Genomic DNA, 16,005 nt, shown 5'->3' with positions numbered 1-16,005 from the left:
CTTAGTGGCTGGAGGTTTTGCAGTGAAGGAATGAGGGGCCTTTAGTTTCATTCCATACAGCATCAACCTTGTGAACTCTCAGGCTTCCTTCTTCCATTATATATTCAAGATGGATAGTATTTAATATTTTATTGTTATGTATATGTAGGGGTGTGGGTCTATACATAATGTTGTTTATAGCATATTTTAGGTGTGTGTCAAGTATGTGTTTCCCTTTGAGAGCAGGCAACTAAATTTCATTTTTGATGTGTGCCGTTGTGCCCACAGTAAAAAATGACAATAAAGATGATCTTACCTCCTGCTCCATTTGTTTCCCCAGATAGCTGTGGGAGGGGGGGAAGGTTAGGGGTCTGTTCTGCTCTACAGCTACCATCTGCTTTTGCTGGACTGGGTTGGGGTGAGCAGGACTCCATGTTAGCTCATTCATGTCCCTTTTCCATCCCCAACGTCTCCACTGAGTAGGGCTTGTCAGAGAGTTCCAAAGCCTGTTGCTGGTTCTGATGCTTTCCTACTGCTGCCTGTGCTGCTTGGGAGGGACTGATGGAAAGTGGAGTCCAAGATCTCCAAAGGACTAGCCAGCCCAGGAGCAGAATCCATTTCCTGCACCCCGACATTCTCCAGGACCCGCACCGTCTGAGTTCCCACCCACGACGACAAGCCTACCTGAAGGAGACAAAGCAGCAGCAGGATCCACAGGCAGCTCATCATCCTACTCTCTGTTGTACACAAGTGACTAGGAGGTGGGTAATTACAGGGCAAAAGTCTCTGTTTGCGTGAGGAAGATAAGCCAGGGCCAGGTGCCAGTTTTCGCTCTTCAAATTAGAGGAAAAGTCACAAAGAGAATGTCTCTTCCACGGTGCTGTGGCCGACTTTGGGCAACCAGTTGGAAAGCCGCCTTCCAGTGTCAGGCAGGACCCCTTGCACTTTTAACAAAAGCAAGTGCCTCGCTGTCAGTTTCAGAAACAAGCTTTCTCAAAGGAAGCTGATATGTAACCCTGTGAAGTCACATTGTCTTCTTGGATTTTCTTTCCTTTGAAAACATTTCATTCTAATCCAATAAGCAGCCCTTCCTTCCTTCCTTCCTTCCTTCCTTCCTTCCTTCCTTCCTTCCTTCCTTCCTTCCTTCCTTCCTTCCTCCCTCCCTCCCTCCCTCCCTCTCTTCCTTCTTTTTGGAAAAAAGCACCTTTGGGACAACCATGATCTGGATGAATGAGAATCTCCAAAGGTTCTTCTTTCTGATCTTTGCCTGCTCTAGAAATGGAGGGGCCTTCCCCACTTGATAAAGGCAGCCGATGCAGGAAGATGCCGCCAGAGGGCGCTCTGAGAGCACCCTGCTTATTTCCTCTCTCCTGAACACCCACTTGAGGTTTTAAATTTAAGGAAACCCCAAAATGAGTGGTTTTAATTCCCACCGAGAGGATGGTTGGATAGCAGCCAAAGAAAGAGGAACACTATTTACCTGCTAACTTTTGGGAGTGAAATTCAGAAGACCTGGGGGCCTCCAGACCACGGGGTGGGACATGCAGGAAAATTGCCGTTTAGTTGATTGGCTTTTAAATATAGCTTACTTCTGATCAATACATGGAGTAAGTCAAAGTCATGATGATGGTTCCTGGCTTCCCTCTACATATCTCCTAAGAGTGCCAGTGGCTGAGAGCCTGTGCAAGAGGGGCTTCCTGTTCGAAGTCTGCCCTGGGCGTCCCCCAGCCCCGCTGGGCCTTGACCTGCTCCCTTCCTGTGTTGCTAAGGCAGCAGGCAAGAGGGCCAGGCAGCCTCACTTGTGGCTCTGAGACCTTTGCAGAAGTATGTCGTTGCAGTGTGTAAGTGTGTGTGTACATACGTATACCAAGTGCATCATCAAAGGGGAGAGGACAAGTCTGGATCTGCTCACTGCCTTTGGCAAAGTGGAAGTGCTGCAGCTGAACAGCCCAGTGACGGCTGTTCTCTCATCCTCTGGGCTGGCTGAATAAGAGGTCCAGGAGGTGCCTTGCGGGATCCTGCCAAAAATCAACTCTAAGCTTGGTCTGAATTACGATTTGCCTGGGTTCAAAGGGAGCCTGCAGCCCTTTTTCCATGGAAGTACTGGTGCTTCTGTGGCCTAAACACAGGAAGCTTTTCCTTTCCTTTAGACAGAGACCCTGCCCTGCTCCCCCACCAGGTGATCCCATCCGATTGGCATTTGCAAATGTAATCTTGATCCACCAGAGGCCTCATGCAATCCAGGCCTCTTTCCCACAGCACCCTCCCCACATGCCTCTGAAGAGCTCCAGGGCCCCAGCGGTCCCTGTTTTGGCCCCTCCCCGAGGGAGGTTTCACACTGCACCTGAAAAAAGCCTTGCAGCTGCTCTCTGGGAACTCCGACTTGGAGGCTCCCAAAGAAGCTGGGGGTGCTGGGCTGATGGAGGAGCAGGGAAAGACACCCACAAACAAACACAAACATTCTTTGTCCAGACTGTAAATCCTTTCTACCAATGCAAGCAGTATATAAATTCACTTGTATCCATACATATTGCAGATATAACATTAAAAAAAATTGCATTCTCCAGGCCTCTCTTTTAGCTCAGTGACTGAAAACTTTAATATATTTTATACTTTTAAATATCAAAATGGCATTTAAAATATCTCAGACACTCCAATTTTTAAAATACTAATTGTGGTTTTTAATTGTTTAGGTCCCGCCTCCTGCCCATCACCTGAGGTGGTGCAAAAAAGGCACCCACTCCAGATTCCCTGGAAGAACTTCAGCACCCTTCCCGCCTGCCCGGGTTGGTGGTTGGGTGGAAAGCAGCACCGGAGAAAGTTGGTTTGGCACAAGGGGCAGAAGTGGGCGCTGCCTGGATCCTTTGTGGCCAGAGCCTGACTGTTGTGGGGAACCAGTGGGGTTGGGGGGGGGCGAAATGGGGAGGCCTTTCAAGGCATGCCAGGAGGGAGGGGGACCTGCCCGGTGGCTGCTGACTAGCCCCCCTCCGCGGCTCCCCGCCTCTCTCGGGTCTGGCCGCTTCCTGCTCTCCGGCTCTTCAGGCGCCGCCGAGGTTGCGGGGAGAGGCCGGCCGGGCGCCGAAAGACAGAGCGGCGGAGGGTCCCGGCACTGGCGCAAAGGGGAGCCCGCACGAGCGACGGGCAGCTGCGGGGGGAGGGTCGGCAACTTTCGCCTCCTCTCGCTCGGGGACCGGCTTCGGCCCAAGCGGGTGACGGACCGGGGAATCGCCTCTCTCGGGCCCGATGAAAGGAGGGGAGGGGCTCCCCGAGCTCAGCTTCGGCGGGAAGCGCCCTCCGGCGAGCGCTTCGCTCCGGCTCTCGCACGCCGGGTGGGCCCGCCGACCCCCGCGCCCTGGCGGGAAGCGACGGGGGAGGGGAGGGGAGGGGGCGGTGGGGGAGGGGCCAGCTGGAGCCCCGCCCGCAAACCCTCACCTGGCGCGGCGCCTTTAAAGGCCTGGCAGGGCAGGCGGAGCCCATTCAGCGAGCGGCGCGCCAGTGGCGTCCCCCTCTTCGACGGCGGCGATGGGCTGGCGGCGGGCTGCGCGCCTCCTCCCCGTGGCCTTCCTCGTCCTCCTCCAGGTGAGCGCCGCCCCGATGCCGCCCGGTTCTTGCGGGGCTCTCGGGAGGGTGCCACGAGCCTGAGACGCCCCCCCTTTTCCCCCTCCGCAGGTGGACCGCCGCTTGGCCGCCTGGCCGCCTCCCTGCCGCTCTGGCTTCGCCTCGCGGCGCTTCGGCTTCGCGATGCCCGACGGGCAGCCGACTCCGGGCCAGGTCTTGGGCGAAGGTAAGCCCGAGGCGCATCTCCTCCGTCCTGGCTCCCCCCTCCCCGAGAGGCCCCTTCGTCCCGCCCCCGGCTCCTTCCCCCCCCCCGCGGGGGCTGCTTGGGGCGGGAAGCCGCTGCCCCCTTCCTGGGCCAGGTACGTGCCGCGGGCGGAACTTGCTGCTCCCTTCCCGACGGGGGGCGGCTACGAAAAGGCAGCGGCTGGCCGGGAATCGCTGGGGGGCTTTTCCTCCCCCTCCCAGTCCATCCTGCCCCCGCCCGCTGCTCTCCTTTCCTTCGCTGGACGCCCGTCGAGCGGGGAGGCGGGCCGAGTTCAATTCAATTCCAGACCAATTCCGAACTTGTCGGGCCTGCCTGCGGCTGCTTTTCCGATCTTTTGCGCCCAAAGCTCGGCTCCGAATTGAGTCTTAGGAGGTCCCGAATCCTCCAGGGCTAAACGCCGATTGACTTGGGGTCCCTTCGAAACTGAAGGATTACTTTGGGGGCCTGTTAGGGGCTTTTAATCCATCCATTGCTCGATCGCGATTTGTTCCCTGGAGAGTTCTCCTTGGATCTAGCATGGCGGACGGGCAACTTTCCTAGGAATGGGGGAGGGGTAGTCCACAGGGACCACCTCTGCTTCTCCCGCTTTGGTTCTAAATTGTTTAAGTCACCACCACCACGTTTGAAGGTGGGGCCGTAGTTAAAAGCAAGAAAAATAATTCCTCTTGCTGAAAAAGTAAGGGGGGGAGACTGTAGAAAGTGGAGTGTGGTTTCCACCCCCACCCTTTGAATTGGCCTGTGGCGGGCGAGGCTGAGCACGCAGGACCAGGCTAGGGTGCTTGGGGGTGCAGAGCGAGGCCTTTGCCCCAGCATAAGGGCATGGTGGGCTTGGTCAATCCCCCCCAATGCCTCCCCAGCTGCCTTCCTTTGGCCCAGTAGTGGGTGTTGCCTCAGCCATTGTCCGAATACCCCCCCCAGCTCCCGGAAGGGGCTGTTGTTGTGCAAAACAGGCCCATTGTGTGCCAAACAGAGGCTGGTCTGTCTCTGCTTCAGCACTGGGTCCTGCCAGGAATCCCTTAACTCCCTCTGCCCCGGCCCCTGCAGCCCAGCACTGCCCTGCTCTCCCCAAGGCCTGGGAGGATGAGGATGGCCAAATCTGACCCCAGACCTGGAAGCAGTGGAAGCTGCTGGACGCCAGCCTGGGCTTCTCCCAGTGGCTGCTGGGTTACCTCTGAAGTCCAAGGAAGACCCCTTAAAGCTAGTGGCTCTTTGCAGTCAGGACCTGGCCCGGCCTTTCAGAAGGGAGGGAGGAAGAGTTCTCCTCCCCCCCATGAGTTATTCTCCCCTCCCAGGGACTCTCAGGGTGGGCGCTCTACTTTGCCCATTCAGGAGGAGGAAATGGTGCAGAACTTCCCAGATCCAGTTTCTGTTCTGCTGCTCTGAGGAAGAGACCGGTGCAACACCTGAAAAGATGCAGGGCCTGAGTTCTGCCTCTCAGATGGTCCAGACAGCTGCTTTAAAGTGTGAGGCCCTGGCAAAAAAGGTGGAGGGTTGGGTCAGAGGTAGGAGATTAGGACACTCAGTCAGAGTGTGGCCAAAAGGCTATTTTAGCCCTGCCATTCTCAGCCCTGGATTAAACTCCGAGGGTTGCCCTGGCAGTGAGGTTGGGGGGGCTTTTCTAGAGACCCTCCATAGTAGATGCTCCTTCCCAGCAGTTGTGAATGATTATGGGCCGTGAAGTTATTGTTAACAGTTAATGACCACCGGATATGCAGGTAGTTCTGTCCCTGAGCTAGTCTGAATTGTGAGTGTGGTGCATTTTTTTCACTGTGACTTTTGCTCCAAAACATCCTTGCAATGTAAGTATGTCAAGGTGTTTGTGCTCTCTGTTGGGCCAGAGGTCAGTGGACCAATCCTGCAAAAAAAAAAACACTTCAACATTAAATGAGCTTGGTGTTTACTAAGACATTTAGAAACAGACTAATTTGCTCCCCCCCCAATCTGGTGGTGTTTTCCTCACCTTTGGGGCAGCTTGACCCTGTGCTGGAGGGGCCTTGACATGAGATAAGGTTGTTGCTCTGTAGGCGGCTGCAGCCTTAAAATTCCAGGGATGCTGCAGAAAGGGGAAGGGGTGGCCTGTTAACCCCTCCCTGCCCATGCTTGGGAAGAGAGGGGGGAGGGAGCAGGGGAAGCACCCCATCCCCCACCCCATATGAGCTGTCCTTGGCCAGCAGGAGGGGAGCAGCCCTTTGATGGTGGGGAGGGAGGAAGAGGCAGCCCTGAATGGGCAACCAGGACATGGCAAAGGCCCCGGAGTGAGCCTCCCCTTGAGCTGGGAGGAGCCGCCAGTTAAGTGCACCAGTGGCTGTCCACACTCTCCGAGGTTATGTGGCGGTTTAGGGCCAAGAGGCAAAGCGTCTGGGCAGCTTCCGCTCCACTCTTGGCCCACCTCCTGGGAAAGAGTGATTTGCAGTAATGGCATGGAGGGTCTGAGACGCTGCTCACGGCTGCCAAATGAGTCCTGTGAGTGGTGAGAGCGCTGCTTCATGGGCAGAGAGCCAGTTCTCTCCAGCTGAGCCACCGGCCCTTCTTCCCCACTGCTGGGCAGAGGGCCCTTCCGGGCGCTGGGCACCCATGCGTGGCTGCACGCTGGAGCGGATGGGGGGTGCCTTGGCCGTTCATGACCATCAAGCAGCCGCGGCAGGTTGGCTCAACCTCGCACCGTCCAAAGAGAGGCAGATTGTGTGCTGTGGCCTTACAAGGCAGGTCCAGTTGTGCTTGTTGCCTGGAAGTCTCTGGAGCTATTCATGGGGGGGGGCTTCAGTGAAGAGGGCTTGGTGGGATCGAGGTGTGTTGCCTCCCACTGTAGCTTTTGCGGCCGGTGGAATAAGGATGGATCTCCAAAGTCAGCTGTGCTCGCAGCACCTTGAATTGGAAGGATCCCTTTAGATCTTGCTCCCCGTGTTCTGGGTAGGAATCAAGAGAAACGTAGAGGGCTGGAGCCTCTACTGGGAGGGCTCTATTGGAGGGAGACCCTCAGTTCACTGTGTGTGTGTGTGCGCACGCGCGCATGTGCAGTGCAGCATCTGATGAGCATCTTTGTGGTTGAGGAGAGAGGCTTTTTCAGTATTCCACATATGGTGGGGAGGTGGTCTTTCCTCAAGACACCCCCTAGAGAAGCCCCCATTGCTGCTGCTGCTCCAAACCCATTGGCTGCTCTCTGCAGAGACCAGCCGGGGCTGCGTCTTTGGGGTGCTGAGGTCGGAGTGAGCTGCTTCTGGATGGGGTGATCTGGGTTGCTTTGACTGCTCTGTCCCGAGTGCTGAAAGAGGCCAGAGGTGTTTTGGCTGCCTTTCTCTTTCCTGAAACCTGTGAGGGTTTTGTTTGTTTGTTTTTGGGGGGGAGTCAGGTTGGGCCCCTATGACAGGCAAGGCTAGAAGTGCCTTCCTCCTGCCAGCTAAGGGGGCGAGGTAGTTTTCCCTGGTGAGACGGGGGGGGGGGAGTGGGGCTGAGGCCAGGCTGGAGCAACTTGCTTGTGGGTGTTTTCCTTTTAGTGCGGGGGAGCATAACCCAGGGAACGGGTGCCGCTCTGTGGGCTCTGCCACTGCAGAGGGCTTATCCTGATGGCCAGGCTGTGTGTGAGCCAAGCCTGGGCTGCTGGAGAGGAGAGGCCGATTCCCTCGAGGCTTATTGTGCACGTGGGGCAATGGACAGGAAACTTGGGTGATGGTCCCCCTCCCTCCCTCCTAAGCAAGCCAAGGACTGGCAGTGCCAATCCCATTAAAGGAGGGCAAACAAGATCCCAGCTTTCCAGACCCTCCCCCATCCCTCAGGTGGGAAACTGCTTGCAGAGGGAAGGGGCGGGGCTCCTGCTGGCCAAAAGAACTGCCCTCTGCCAGTGCCATTTAAAGTGGGGAGGGGGTTATTTGGACCATATTTTTGTTAGAAGTTTCAGGTTTTCCCAAGTCGGTTGCTTTCGCTCCCCTCCAGTCAGGTTTGCCGACTGCCAGGGAACGGAGCCAGTTCGGTACGGCACCGACAGCACAGACCTGCAAGTGCGGGCGGACGGAAAGGTGGTGGCGGTGCAGCAGGCGCGGGAGAGGACTTTCAGGGTGCATGCCAGAGATTCCAGGGGGATCCAGTCATCGGCCTTGGTTGTCCTGCAGAACAAAGGCCCCGCTTCTTTGCAGGTAAGCTGCTGCTTCTGCCCTCGGGAGAGCCCAGGTGGCAGCGCCATGGCAACCCTTCTGTCTCCCTGGGCGGTTTTGGTGGAAACTCTGCTAATGGAGCACTGGGGCTCTGTGCAGGAGGTGGAATGTGGGGGGGGTCACTCCCCTGCAGCGGGGGAGGCTTTCACCTGGCCCAATGGAAGAGGAGGATTTGAACGAAAGCTCCACTGGGCAGGCACGATCCCAAAGAATTTGCGTCTTCAAACCAAACTGTACATCAGGATTGAAGTTTCCAGTACTGTGTAATCCTTCAGCTGTTGTTGGACTACAATTCTCAGCATCCCCAGCCAGCACAGCTAATTATAAGGCAGGCTGGTACAGGGGGTGGGGTTAATTCAATAGCATCTGGAGGGAAGCAGCAGCAGAACCATTATTGCACATGGACTTTGGGCAAAGTCATTAAAAAAATTTTTTTCCTGGAGTTCACCCAGGGCTTCACTTCTCAAACCAATCACAATAATGGATTACTAAATAAATGTTCATAAAATGCAGGGATTACTCATTGTAACACTCTTTCTCTCTTTTTTGTCTTCAAGTGCAAAGAAATTCATATTTTCATGGAATAACAATAATTCTTTGATTCATCTTGGCTTCCTGTCCCCACCTTTTGAAAACATCCTTTAAAAGAGAATAGTTATAAATATGCTGTTAAAACAATCCATGTAGCAAGATGAATTCTTAGCTTTATGACATTATAAAAAGTCCACGGACAGCGGGAATTCTCCTGCTCCAGGAAATGCTTTCGTGTTTATATTTTCATCCTTGGCTTGGCTTTTGGCACTTTCTTGCGCACCCCAGTTCCTTGGGTCTGTAAATGAGGGTCGGGGCTGAGGTGATGCGGCCTCTGGTCAGTTGAGCTCAGGGAGGCCACGGCCGCTGGACAACGACTCTTGGACAGTGGAGGCGCTGCTGGCCTTCTGGGCAAGGTGGCCAGGCCCCGTTTGCTGCCGCCTCAGAACGGCTGTCCTTGCAGGAGGAACTGCTGCCTGCCAGGCTGGTGGAATGGCGGGAGTTCTCATCGACCCAGCATGGTCTGAAGCGGCAGAAGAGAGACTGGGTGATCCCCCCCATCAGAATGCCTGAGAATGAGAGAGGCCCCTTCCCCAAGAAGCTGGTTCAGGTAGGTGGAATCGGGAAGGGAGGGTCTGGCTGGAGCTGACTTTTCTGGGTCATCAGACCGTCAGCCCAGACATCGCAGCCCCTGCAGAGGTGGTGCCAGGCTGGGCAAGGCCATTCCTGGGGCTGGGGGGATCCCTGTACTGATGGGCCAAGCTCCCTTTTTGGGGGGAGGGGCCCCCTACCAAGTGTAAGATGACCCTTTCTTTCGCTGCTTCAGATCAAATCAAACCGGGATAAGGAGACCAAGGTCTTCTACAGCATCACTGGGCAGGGGGCCGACACCCCTCCAGAAGGCGTCTTCATCATTGAGAAGGAGACAGGGTGGATGAAGGTGACGCGGCCTCTGGACAGGGAGAGCATTGAAAAATACCACGTAGGTAGTCCTCTTTCCCCAGAAGGTTCTGGCTGCAGTTGCAATGGGGAAGGGGCTGGAGGGCCTCAGGCATTCCACATGGGTTCCCTCTTTCCACAGCTTTTATCTCATGCGGTCTCTGAGAACGGCAAACCTGTGGAGGAACCGATGGAGATCATTGTCACAGTCACTGATCAGAACGACCACAAGCCCGAGTTCATCCAAGAGGTTTTCAGGGGGTCTGTCACGGAAGGAGCAACCCCTGGTAAAGAGGGGAAGATTTGGGGTGGGGGGGAGAAACTCGGCCCCAGCAGCCAGGAGGGAGGGAGACTCCTTAGATTCTGCACAGACCCTGCTAGGATTGTGCACAAAATGGGAAGGAGAGCTGGATTAATCCTGGTTTTGCCTGGAGTTGCCTTAATGGGTTTTGAACTCCCCGCGTCTTTTCTCCTGAAACAAGCAAAGCTTCCTTTACTCTTCAACATCCCAGCCCAGAAGGAAGTTGGGGGAACACTTGTGGGCCCTCCCCCCATCCCAGCCAGGGGCCCTTTCCCAGGTGGCATCCATATTTTGGCTGAGGGAGGCAACTTCAAGCGCTGGGGCAGAGCCACAGTGGGGCCATCCAAAGAGGCGGCAAGGGTGGGGCAGGCGGGCCGACATCGGGCAGCTTCACACGGGCGCCGGCCCCACTTTTCTCTTTCCTAGGGATGTCTGTGATGCAGGTGACGGCCACTGATGCGGATGATGCCCTAGAGACCTACAATGGGGTCGTTGCATACTCCATCCTGAGCCAAGCGCCCCAGCAGCCCCATCCGCAGATGTTTGCCATCAACCGAGCGACGGGGACCATCAGTGTGATCGCCAGCGGCCTGGACCGAGAGGTAAGGGCGGGGCTGGGGAGGAGAAACAAACCTCCTCCTCCTCCTCCTCCTCCTCCTCCTCCTCCTCCTCCTCCTCCTCCAGGCCTAGCCAGGCTTCTCTCTGGCTGACCTGGCTGTTCCCTGAACTCTTCTCGGGTACAGCTGGATTGGGAAGGGCCGGGCCTTCCTTGGAGGGCGCTGGTCAGCTCAAGCGCTAACCAGAGCATTTTCTCTTCCCAGCGAGTGAGGGAATACACCTTGATCCTGCAGGCGGCAGACCTGGATGGGTTGGGCTTGACCACCACAGCATCGGCAGTGATAGAAATTACAGATGCTAACGACAACATGCCCGAGTTCACGGAGCCCATGGTAGCTGTTCTGCAGAGGCCGGGAGTGGGTCTTCCTGGGAATAGGCACGGGGTGCACAGCGTAGGAGCTCGGCTCTCTTCCCTTGGTTTACAGCACAAGCTGCAACTGGCATTTCTGTGAAGCTGCAGTTGTGGTTTATGAACTGAGAGTGAAGGCCAAGCAAGCCAAGTCGTAGCTTAGTATGAGGCTTGAATCCAGATTATGGTTTGCTGTGATAGGTGTACAGATTTCATAGGGTGCCTGTGTAGCTGAGGTGTTTCCACCTGCCCTTGTCCGTAGTACATCCTCCCTCCAGGCTTGGCTAAATCGATGCTCTCCCTCTTAAACAGCCTGGAGGGCTGGCGGCTCCCCTGAGATGCCCAAGGACTGGGAGTGGGGGGTCATTAACCTTCAGACTCACAATTGGCTGCTTGCCCCTCCCTCAGTATTCAGCAGAGGTGGCAGAGAACATGGAAGGTGTGGAGGTGGTGAGGCTGGCCGTGACCGACAAGGATGAGCGCCACTCTCCTGCCTGGCACGCTGTGTACAGCTTTGTCGAGGGCAACGGTGGAGAGCTCTTTTCCATCTCAACGGACCCAAAGACCAATGAAGGAATCGTGAAAACAGCAAAAGTAGGCACAAACATCAGTACTTTGATGCACAAGCTCATTTGTGAGTGTCCGTGTGTGGTGTGTGCACACCCACCCACATGCAAAGAGGCTGGAGGGATGCTGGCTGGGGAATTAACATCCACACATTCAAAGTTGCCAAGATTGAAAAAGACCGATTTGGCCATTGCTGAGGTGACCGGATGAGGCTTGTTCCCTCCCTTCACGTGCAGCCTCAGCTGGGCAGTTGCATCTTGTGACGAGGCGCTTCCACCACCTTTTTAGGCCCTGGACTTTGAGACAAGAAAGCAGTTCGTTCTGCAGGTGGCAGTGGTCAACGAGGTGCCCTTTGCGGTGAAACTGTCCACCTCGACAGCCACAGTGGCCATCAGCGTGAAGGATGTGAATGAGGCCCCCATCTTTGCACCCCTGGTCCTGAAGGTGGAAGTCTTGGAGGACAGCCCAGTGGGGCAGAAAATTGCAGCCTACACTGCGCAAGACCCAGACACGATGCAGCCCCAGAAAATGAGGTGAGCTGCTTTGCCGAAAAGCCAAAGGAGGGTCCCCCCACTGGCCTCAAGAGGTGGGGAGGAGCAGACGGAGCAGATGCTTGTGAAGACACCTTAGGGCAGAAGGACCCTCAGCATCTGCAGCTCTGGAAAGAGGCTACCTGAGCTGGTGGTGGTCCCGTCCCCCAGCAGCACTTTGGGGAACCCCGGTTGCTATTCATGGAAAGGAAGCTTGGGGCAGGGAAGAGGAAAGGCTGAGTGGAGCCATGGGGGGGAGGAATCAGATTTCACAGAGAGTCTAAGTGGAAGAAATAACTGAGGCAACAGCCTAAATTCCACAGCAAGCAAGCAAGCAGATTCCTGAGCCACCAGAGGTTGGTCAAGAGGTGCATTTTTTACACTGAATAACTTCCAGGCTGCAGCTGTCTCTGCCTTCTCCGGCTCCTCTTTTCTTCCCTGGCACTTTTCCTTTCTGCACCTGCCAGCCCAGCCCGAGTTACGCTTCAGCTGGTCTGGGGGCCATTAGGGGCTCAGCTGTATTCCAGCAAAGCCTTTGTCTTCCAGGCCACGTGGGCCCCAAAAGCCTGTCTCCCCTCAGACCCGGCACCCCCCTCCCTTCCTCCCTCCCTCGTGGGACTCAGCCCGGATCCACTTTCCCTTCAGGTACTCCATGGGGAATGACCCTGCCCACTGGCTGGCTGTCCACCCAGAAACCGGCATCATCACTGCCAAGGCACCCCTGGACCGGGAGTCCCCCTTTGTCCAGAACAACACCTACATGGCTGTCCTGCTGGCTGCGGATGATGGTAAATGCTACTGGGCGGATGAGGGGGCCCTCCCCCCACCCCGCTGGTTGGGGAATAAAGTGCTCCTTTGTTGAGCTGAGAGCTGCCCATGTGAGGGGCACATGGTGGCTGGCTGCGGAGGCTGCCCGGTCATGAGAACCAGCCAGGAAAGGGGAAGTCCCTGCTACTGAAGAGCTGCGTAGAGAGGCCACGCCCACCGGGGGGAACATCGTTTCTGCCCTGACTTCCTGGAGGGGCCTTAACCCCCCCCACGATCTATCTTGTACTGGTTCAGATTAAGCTGTAATGCCCGACTGCCCCATTCTGAGCTCACTCTGCTGTTAGCCAGAGCCAAGGTGGGGGATTTCCTGGGCAGACACAGCAGCCTCCAGAGCAACAGTGGACTGGTTGCCAGCGGGAGCCTTGGGGGAGAAATGGGGCAAGATATAGCAGGAGAATTGGGGGCTGTAGGGGTGCAGAAGTGGGCGCCTTGTTCCCCCTTCCTCTGAAATAGCCTGAAGCGCTTCAACTCAACACTTGCACATCTTTATAATCTGGCTTTTGTTGCTGCTCTGTTTTAAACATGGCTCACCCCCACCCTGGTGCTCTGCCCACAGGAAGCCCCCCAGTGACAGGGACGGGAACACTGCTGCTGACCCTCCTAGATGTGAATGACCACGGCCCCGAGCCCGACCGGCGGAAGTTCACTGTGTGCAACCATGATCCAGCACCCCAACTGCTGCGCATCTCGGACAAGGACCTTCCCCCCCACACCTCCCCTTTCCGGGCCGAGCTCATCCACAACTCGGAGGAGAACTGGGCAGTCGAGATGGACAGCGAAGGTGGGCTGCCTTGGTGTCCTGGGAAATGGGCACTGAACTTACTTCCAGGAAGCTCGGTGCCAGGGTAGACACCCCCATCTGGCACCACGTGTGTCCTCTGCCCTCTTGCTCACCAAGCACAATTCATCTCCCGCAGTCCGGCAGGTAGATGGGTTCCCAGGAGGAGGGAGGAGGAGGCCTGGGTTGGCATTTGGTCTGACCATTTTCTCTCTGGTGCTCATCTGACTCCTTCAGGGGAGATGGCCATCCTGAAGCTGCTGAAGCCCCTGAAGCGAGAGACCTACGACGTCTACCTGCGGCTCCTCGACCAGCAGGGCAAGTCACACCTGACCATCCTCAGGGCAACCGTCTGCGAGTGCGAGGGAGAGGTGGACGAGTGTCCGGAGGAGCGAATAGCTGTCGTTGGGGCACCCATCATCCTTGCCGTCTTGGGGGCCGTCTTGGCCCTTCTGAGTGAGTACGCAAAGGGCTGTCCTGCCGTGGGGATGGGGCTCAAGGGGCCGGGCATTGTCTCCTAGCTGGTAGAGTCGCACATCAACCAGGCACTGCTTTTGAGAGTGACCACAGCTGGGCAACGTCTCCAGCGAGGCTGACAGATGCAAAGCATGGCTTTCTCTGGCCATATGAAGAAGGCTTTGGTGTGAATTACTTCTTCATACCACCCCCATAATACTGAGGACTAGAACCATGGCTTCCCCAGAGTATGGTGGATGGGTCGCACCCTCACTTGGGTGCGACTTCAGCAGAAGCACCCACTGGGCTTGGCTGGATTCTGTGTTCCAGTCCTGCTGCTGCTGCTGCTGCTCTTCGCGAGGAGGAGGAAGGTGGCAAAAGAGCCACTGCTGCTGCCAGAGGACGACACCCGGGATAACATCTTCTACTATGGTGAAGAAGGAGGGGGCGAGGAGGATCAGGTGGGCCCCCCAGGGAAGGGCCGAACTCCAGTTTGTGATTGTGCCTGGGGTGCAAGCTTTGCATCAAGCCCCAACTGGCTCCTCCTCCTCTGTCCCAAAAGGACTATGACCTCAGCCAGCTGCACAGGGGACTGGACCCCCGCCCAGAAGTCCTCTTGCGGAATGACGTTGTGCCAACCCCTTTGCCAGCCCCGCAGTATCGCCCCCGCCCTGCAAACCCTGATGAGATCGGCAACTTCATCTGCGAGGTAAGTGAGGCTGTGGGGGCAGGGCAGGCCCTGGCACCTCCCGCTCTGCTGCCTTGGGTTGCCGGTCTTGGGGGTTGCCGAATGGATCTTCTGCCCCCTGTAAGCAGGCAGAGCCACCCGGTGCTGAGGGTCACGGGGGGGGGTGTTTATACGTTTAGCAAAATTATTATTCAGCTAAGGACGCTACAATCGACTGAACCCCATTTTAAGGCTGATCCTGCAGGTTCTAGGTTTCCCGGCAGGGCCCACAGCTCCAAATTTGGAGCAGCTCAGGACTGCCTTCGCCTCTGGCCGGCCTGCCCAGATCAGGGACGAGGAGGCATCTGAAGTTCCGCATATGCCACTGTCCCACAGACAGATGCCCCACCTGCTTCCTCCTTTCTCACCCAGAACCTGAAGGCTGCCGACCTGGACCCCACAGCGCCTCCCTATGACTCCCTGTTGGTCTTTGACTACGAGGGCGGGGGCTCCGAGGGGGGCTCCCTCAGCTCCCTCAGTTCCTCGGCCTCCAGTCAGGACCAGGACTACGACTACCTGCACGAGTGGGGCAGCCGCTTCCAGAAGCTGGCAGACATGTACGGGGGAGGCGTGGCTGACTAGGGGGCTCTGCCCTGCAACCAACCCCCTCCCTGAAGCTGCGCCGATGACTGACACTGCTTGGCACCCTGACCACCAGGCCATGCTGGAAGCCAAAGGGGCTGCCGTGGCCTCTGAGGGGCTCCAAGAGACGAACCTTTGACGTCTTTTGCAGGGGGGGGGGCGCTCCGACTCTGCTTCCTGGGCAGAGGGCAAAGGGGACTCCGGACTGCCAAGGGGACCGGGCTGTAGGCCAGGAAGTCTCCCCATTCCTTGATCTGGGGCTTCCTGGCTATCTGCAGCTGGAGGCGCTTCCCAAGATGGGCCTGGCGGGGGGGGGGGGGAGGCTGGCGGCTGCCAGGATGATGGACCCCCGCCTTCCTGACCTTCTTCACTGCCTCTCTACTCTCATGTATTGTAGCTCAGTTAGGACTTGAGATTTCTTCCCTGTTTTTATAGCATGTGTGAAATAACTTGATAATCAGTAAAGGGCTGGACAATCAGGATGTAAACTTTTAATAAAAGCTTTTTTAAAAAAAATCACAACAGACCTGTGTCATGTTTTCTGAGGGAACCAAGCCTGTCCTGTGCCTGAAGAGCAGCAACCTTTACCTGTTGCCAGCCTTCACAGAACCACCCACCCACTTAGGTGAGGCAGAGGCTCCTGGCCCTCCCCAAACGCTTCTCCCCTTTTCCCCAGCCAGGAGGATCAAGCAGGGACCTGTTCTGGGAGGGAGAAGGGAAGCCAGAGCTGCAGCGCTTCTCAGGCTCCTGCCTGAAAGCCAGGTTTCCCCTCTCACCTGGCCGGGGGTCTTTCACCTGCATCATGCCGCGCCCTGGATGGGGAGCGATACCTGGGACCCCCCCACACAC

At 56.6% G+C, this 16,005-nt stretch overlaps 1 protein-coding gene across 1 annotated transcript in view; it reads left to right on the top strand.

The window, feature by feature from the left end:
• The first annotated feature begins 3,393 nt into the window (after window positions 1-3,393).
• LOC308672596 (uncharacterized protein) overlaps window positions 3,394-16,005 on the top strand; it is a 32,499-nt gene continuing 19,887 nt past the window's right edge. The window contains exons 1-16 of the mRNA XM_081335640.1: window positions 3,394-3,558; window positions 3,649-3,763; window positions 7,733-7,932; window positions 8,945-9,091; window positions 9,308-9,463; window positions 9,563-9,707; window positions 10,148-10,323; window positions 10,543-10,671; window positions 11,097-11,282; window positions 11,544-11,788; window positions 12,431-12,573; window positions 13,170-13,394; window positions 13,629-13,847; window positions 14,178-14,308; window positions 14,410-14,556; window positions 14,947-15,144. Coding sequence (XP_081191766.1) covers window positions 3,502-3,558; window positions 3,649-3,763; window positions 7,733-7,932; window positions 8,945-9,091; window positions 9,308-9,463; window positions 9,563-9,707; window positions 10,148-10,323; window positions 10,543-10,671; window positions 11,097-11,282; window positions 11,544-11,788; window positions 12,431-12,573; window positions 13,170-13,394; window positions 13,629-13,847; window positions 14,178-14,308; window positions 14,410-14,556; window positions 14,947-15,144 — 2,619 coding nt within the window. The 5' untranslated portion in view covers window positions 3,394-3,501. The remainder of the gene's footprint in view (window positions 3,559-3,648; window positions 3,764-7,732; window positions 7,933-8,944; window positions 9,092-9,307; window positions 9,464-9,562; window positions 9,708-10,147; window positions 10,324-10,542; window positions 10,672-11,096; window positions 11,283-11,543; window positions 11,789-12,430; window positions 12,574-13,169; window positions 13,395-13,628; window positions 13,848-14,177; window positions 14,309-14,409; window positions 14,557-14,946; window positions 15,145-16,005) is intronic.

Source organism: Vipera berus (assembly GCF_964194415.1).
Source record: "Vipera berus genome assembly, chromosome: 10".
NCBI classification, from domain to species: Eukaryota; Metazoa; Chordata; class Lepidosauria; order Squamata; family Viperidae; genus Vipera; species Vipera berus.
This window is presented reverse-complemented; position numbering and strand designations above follow the sequence as displayed.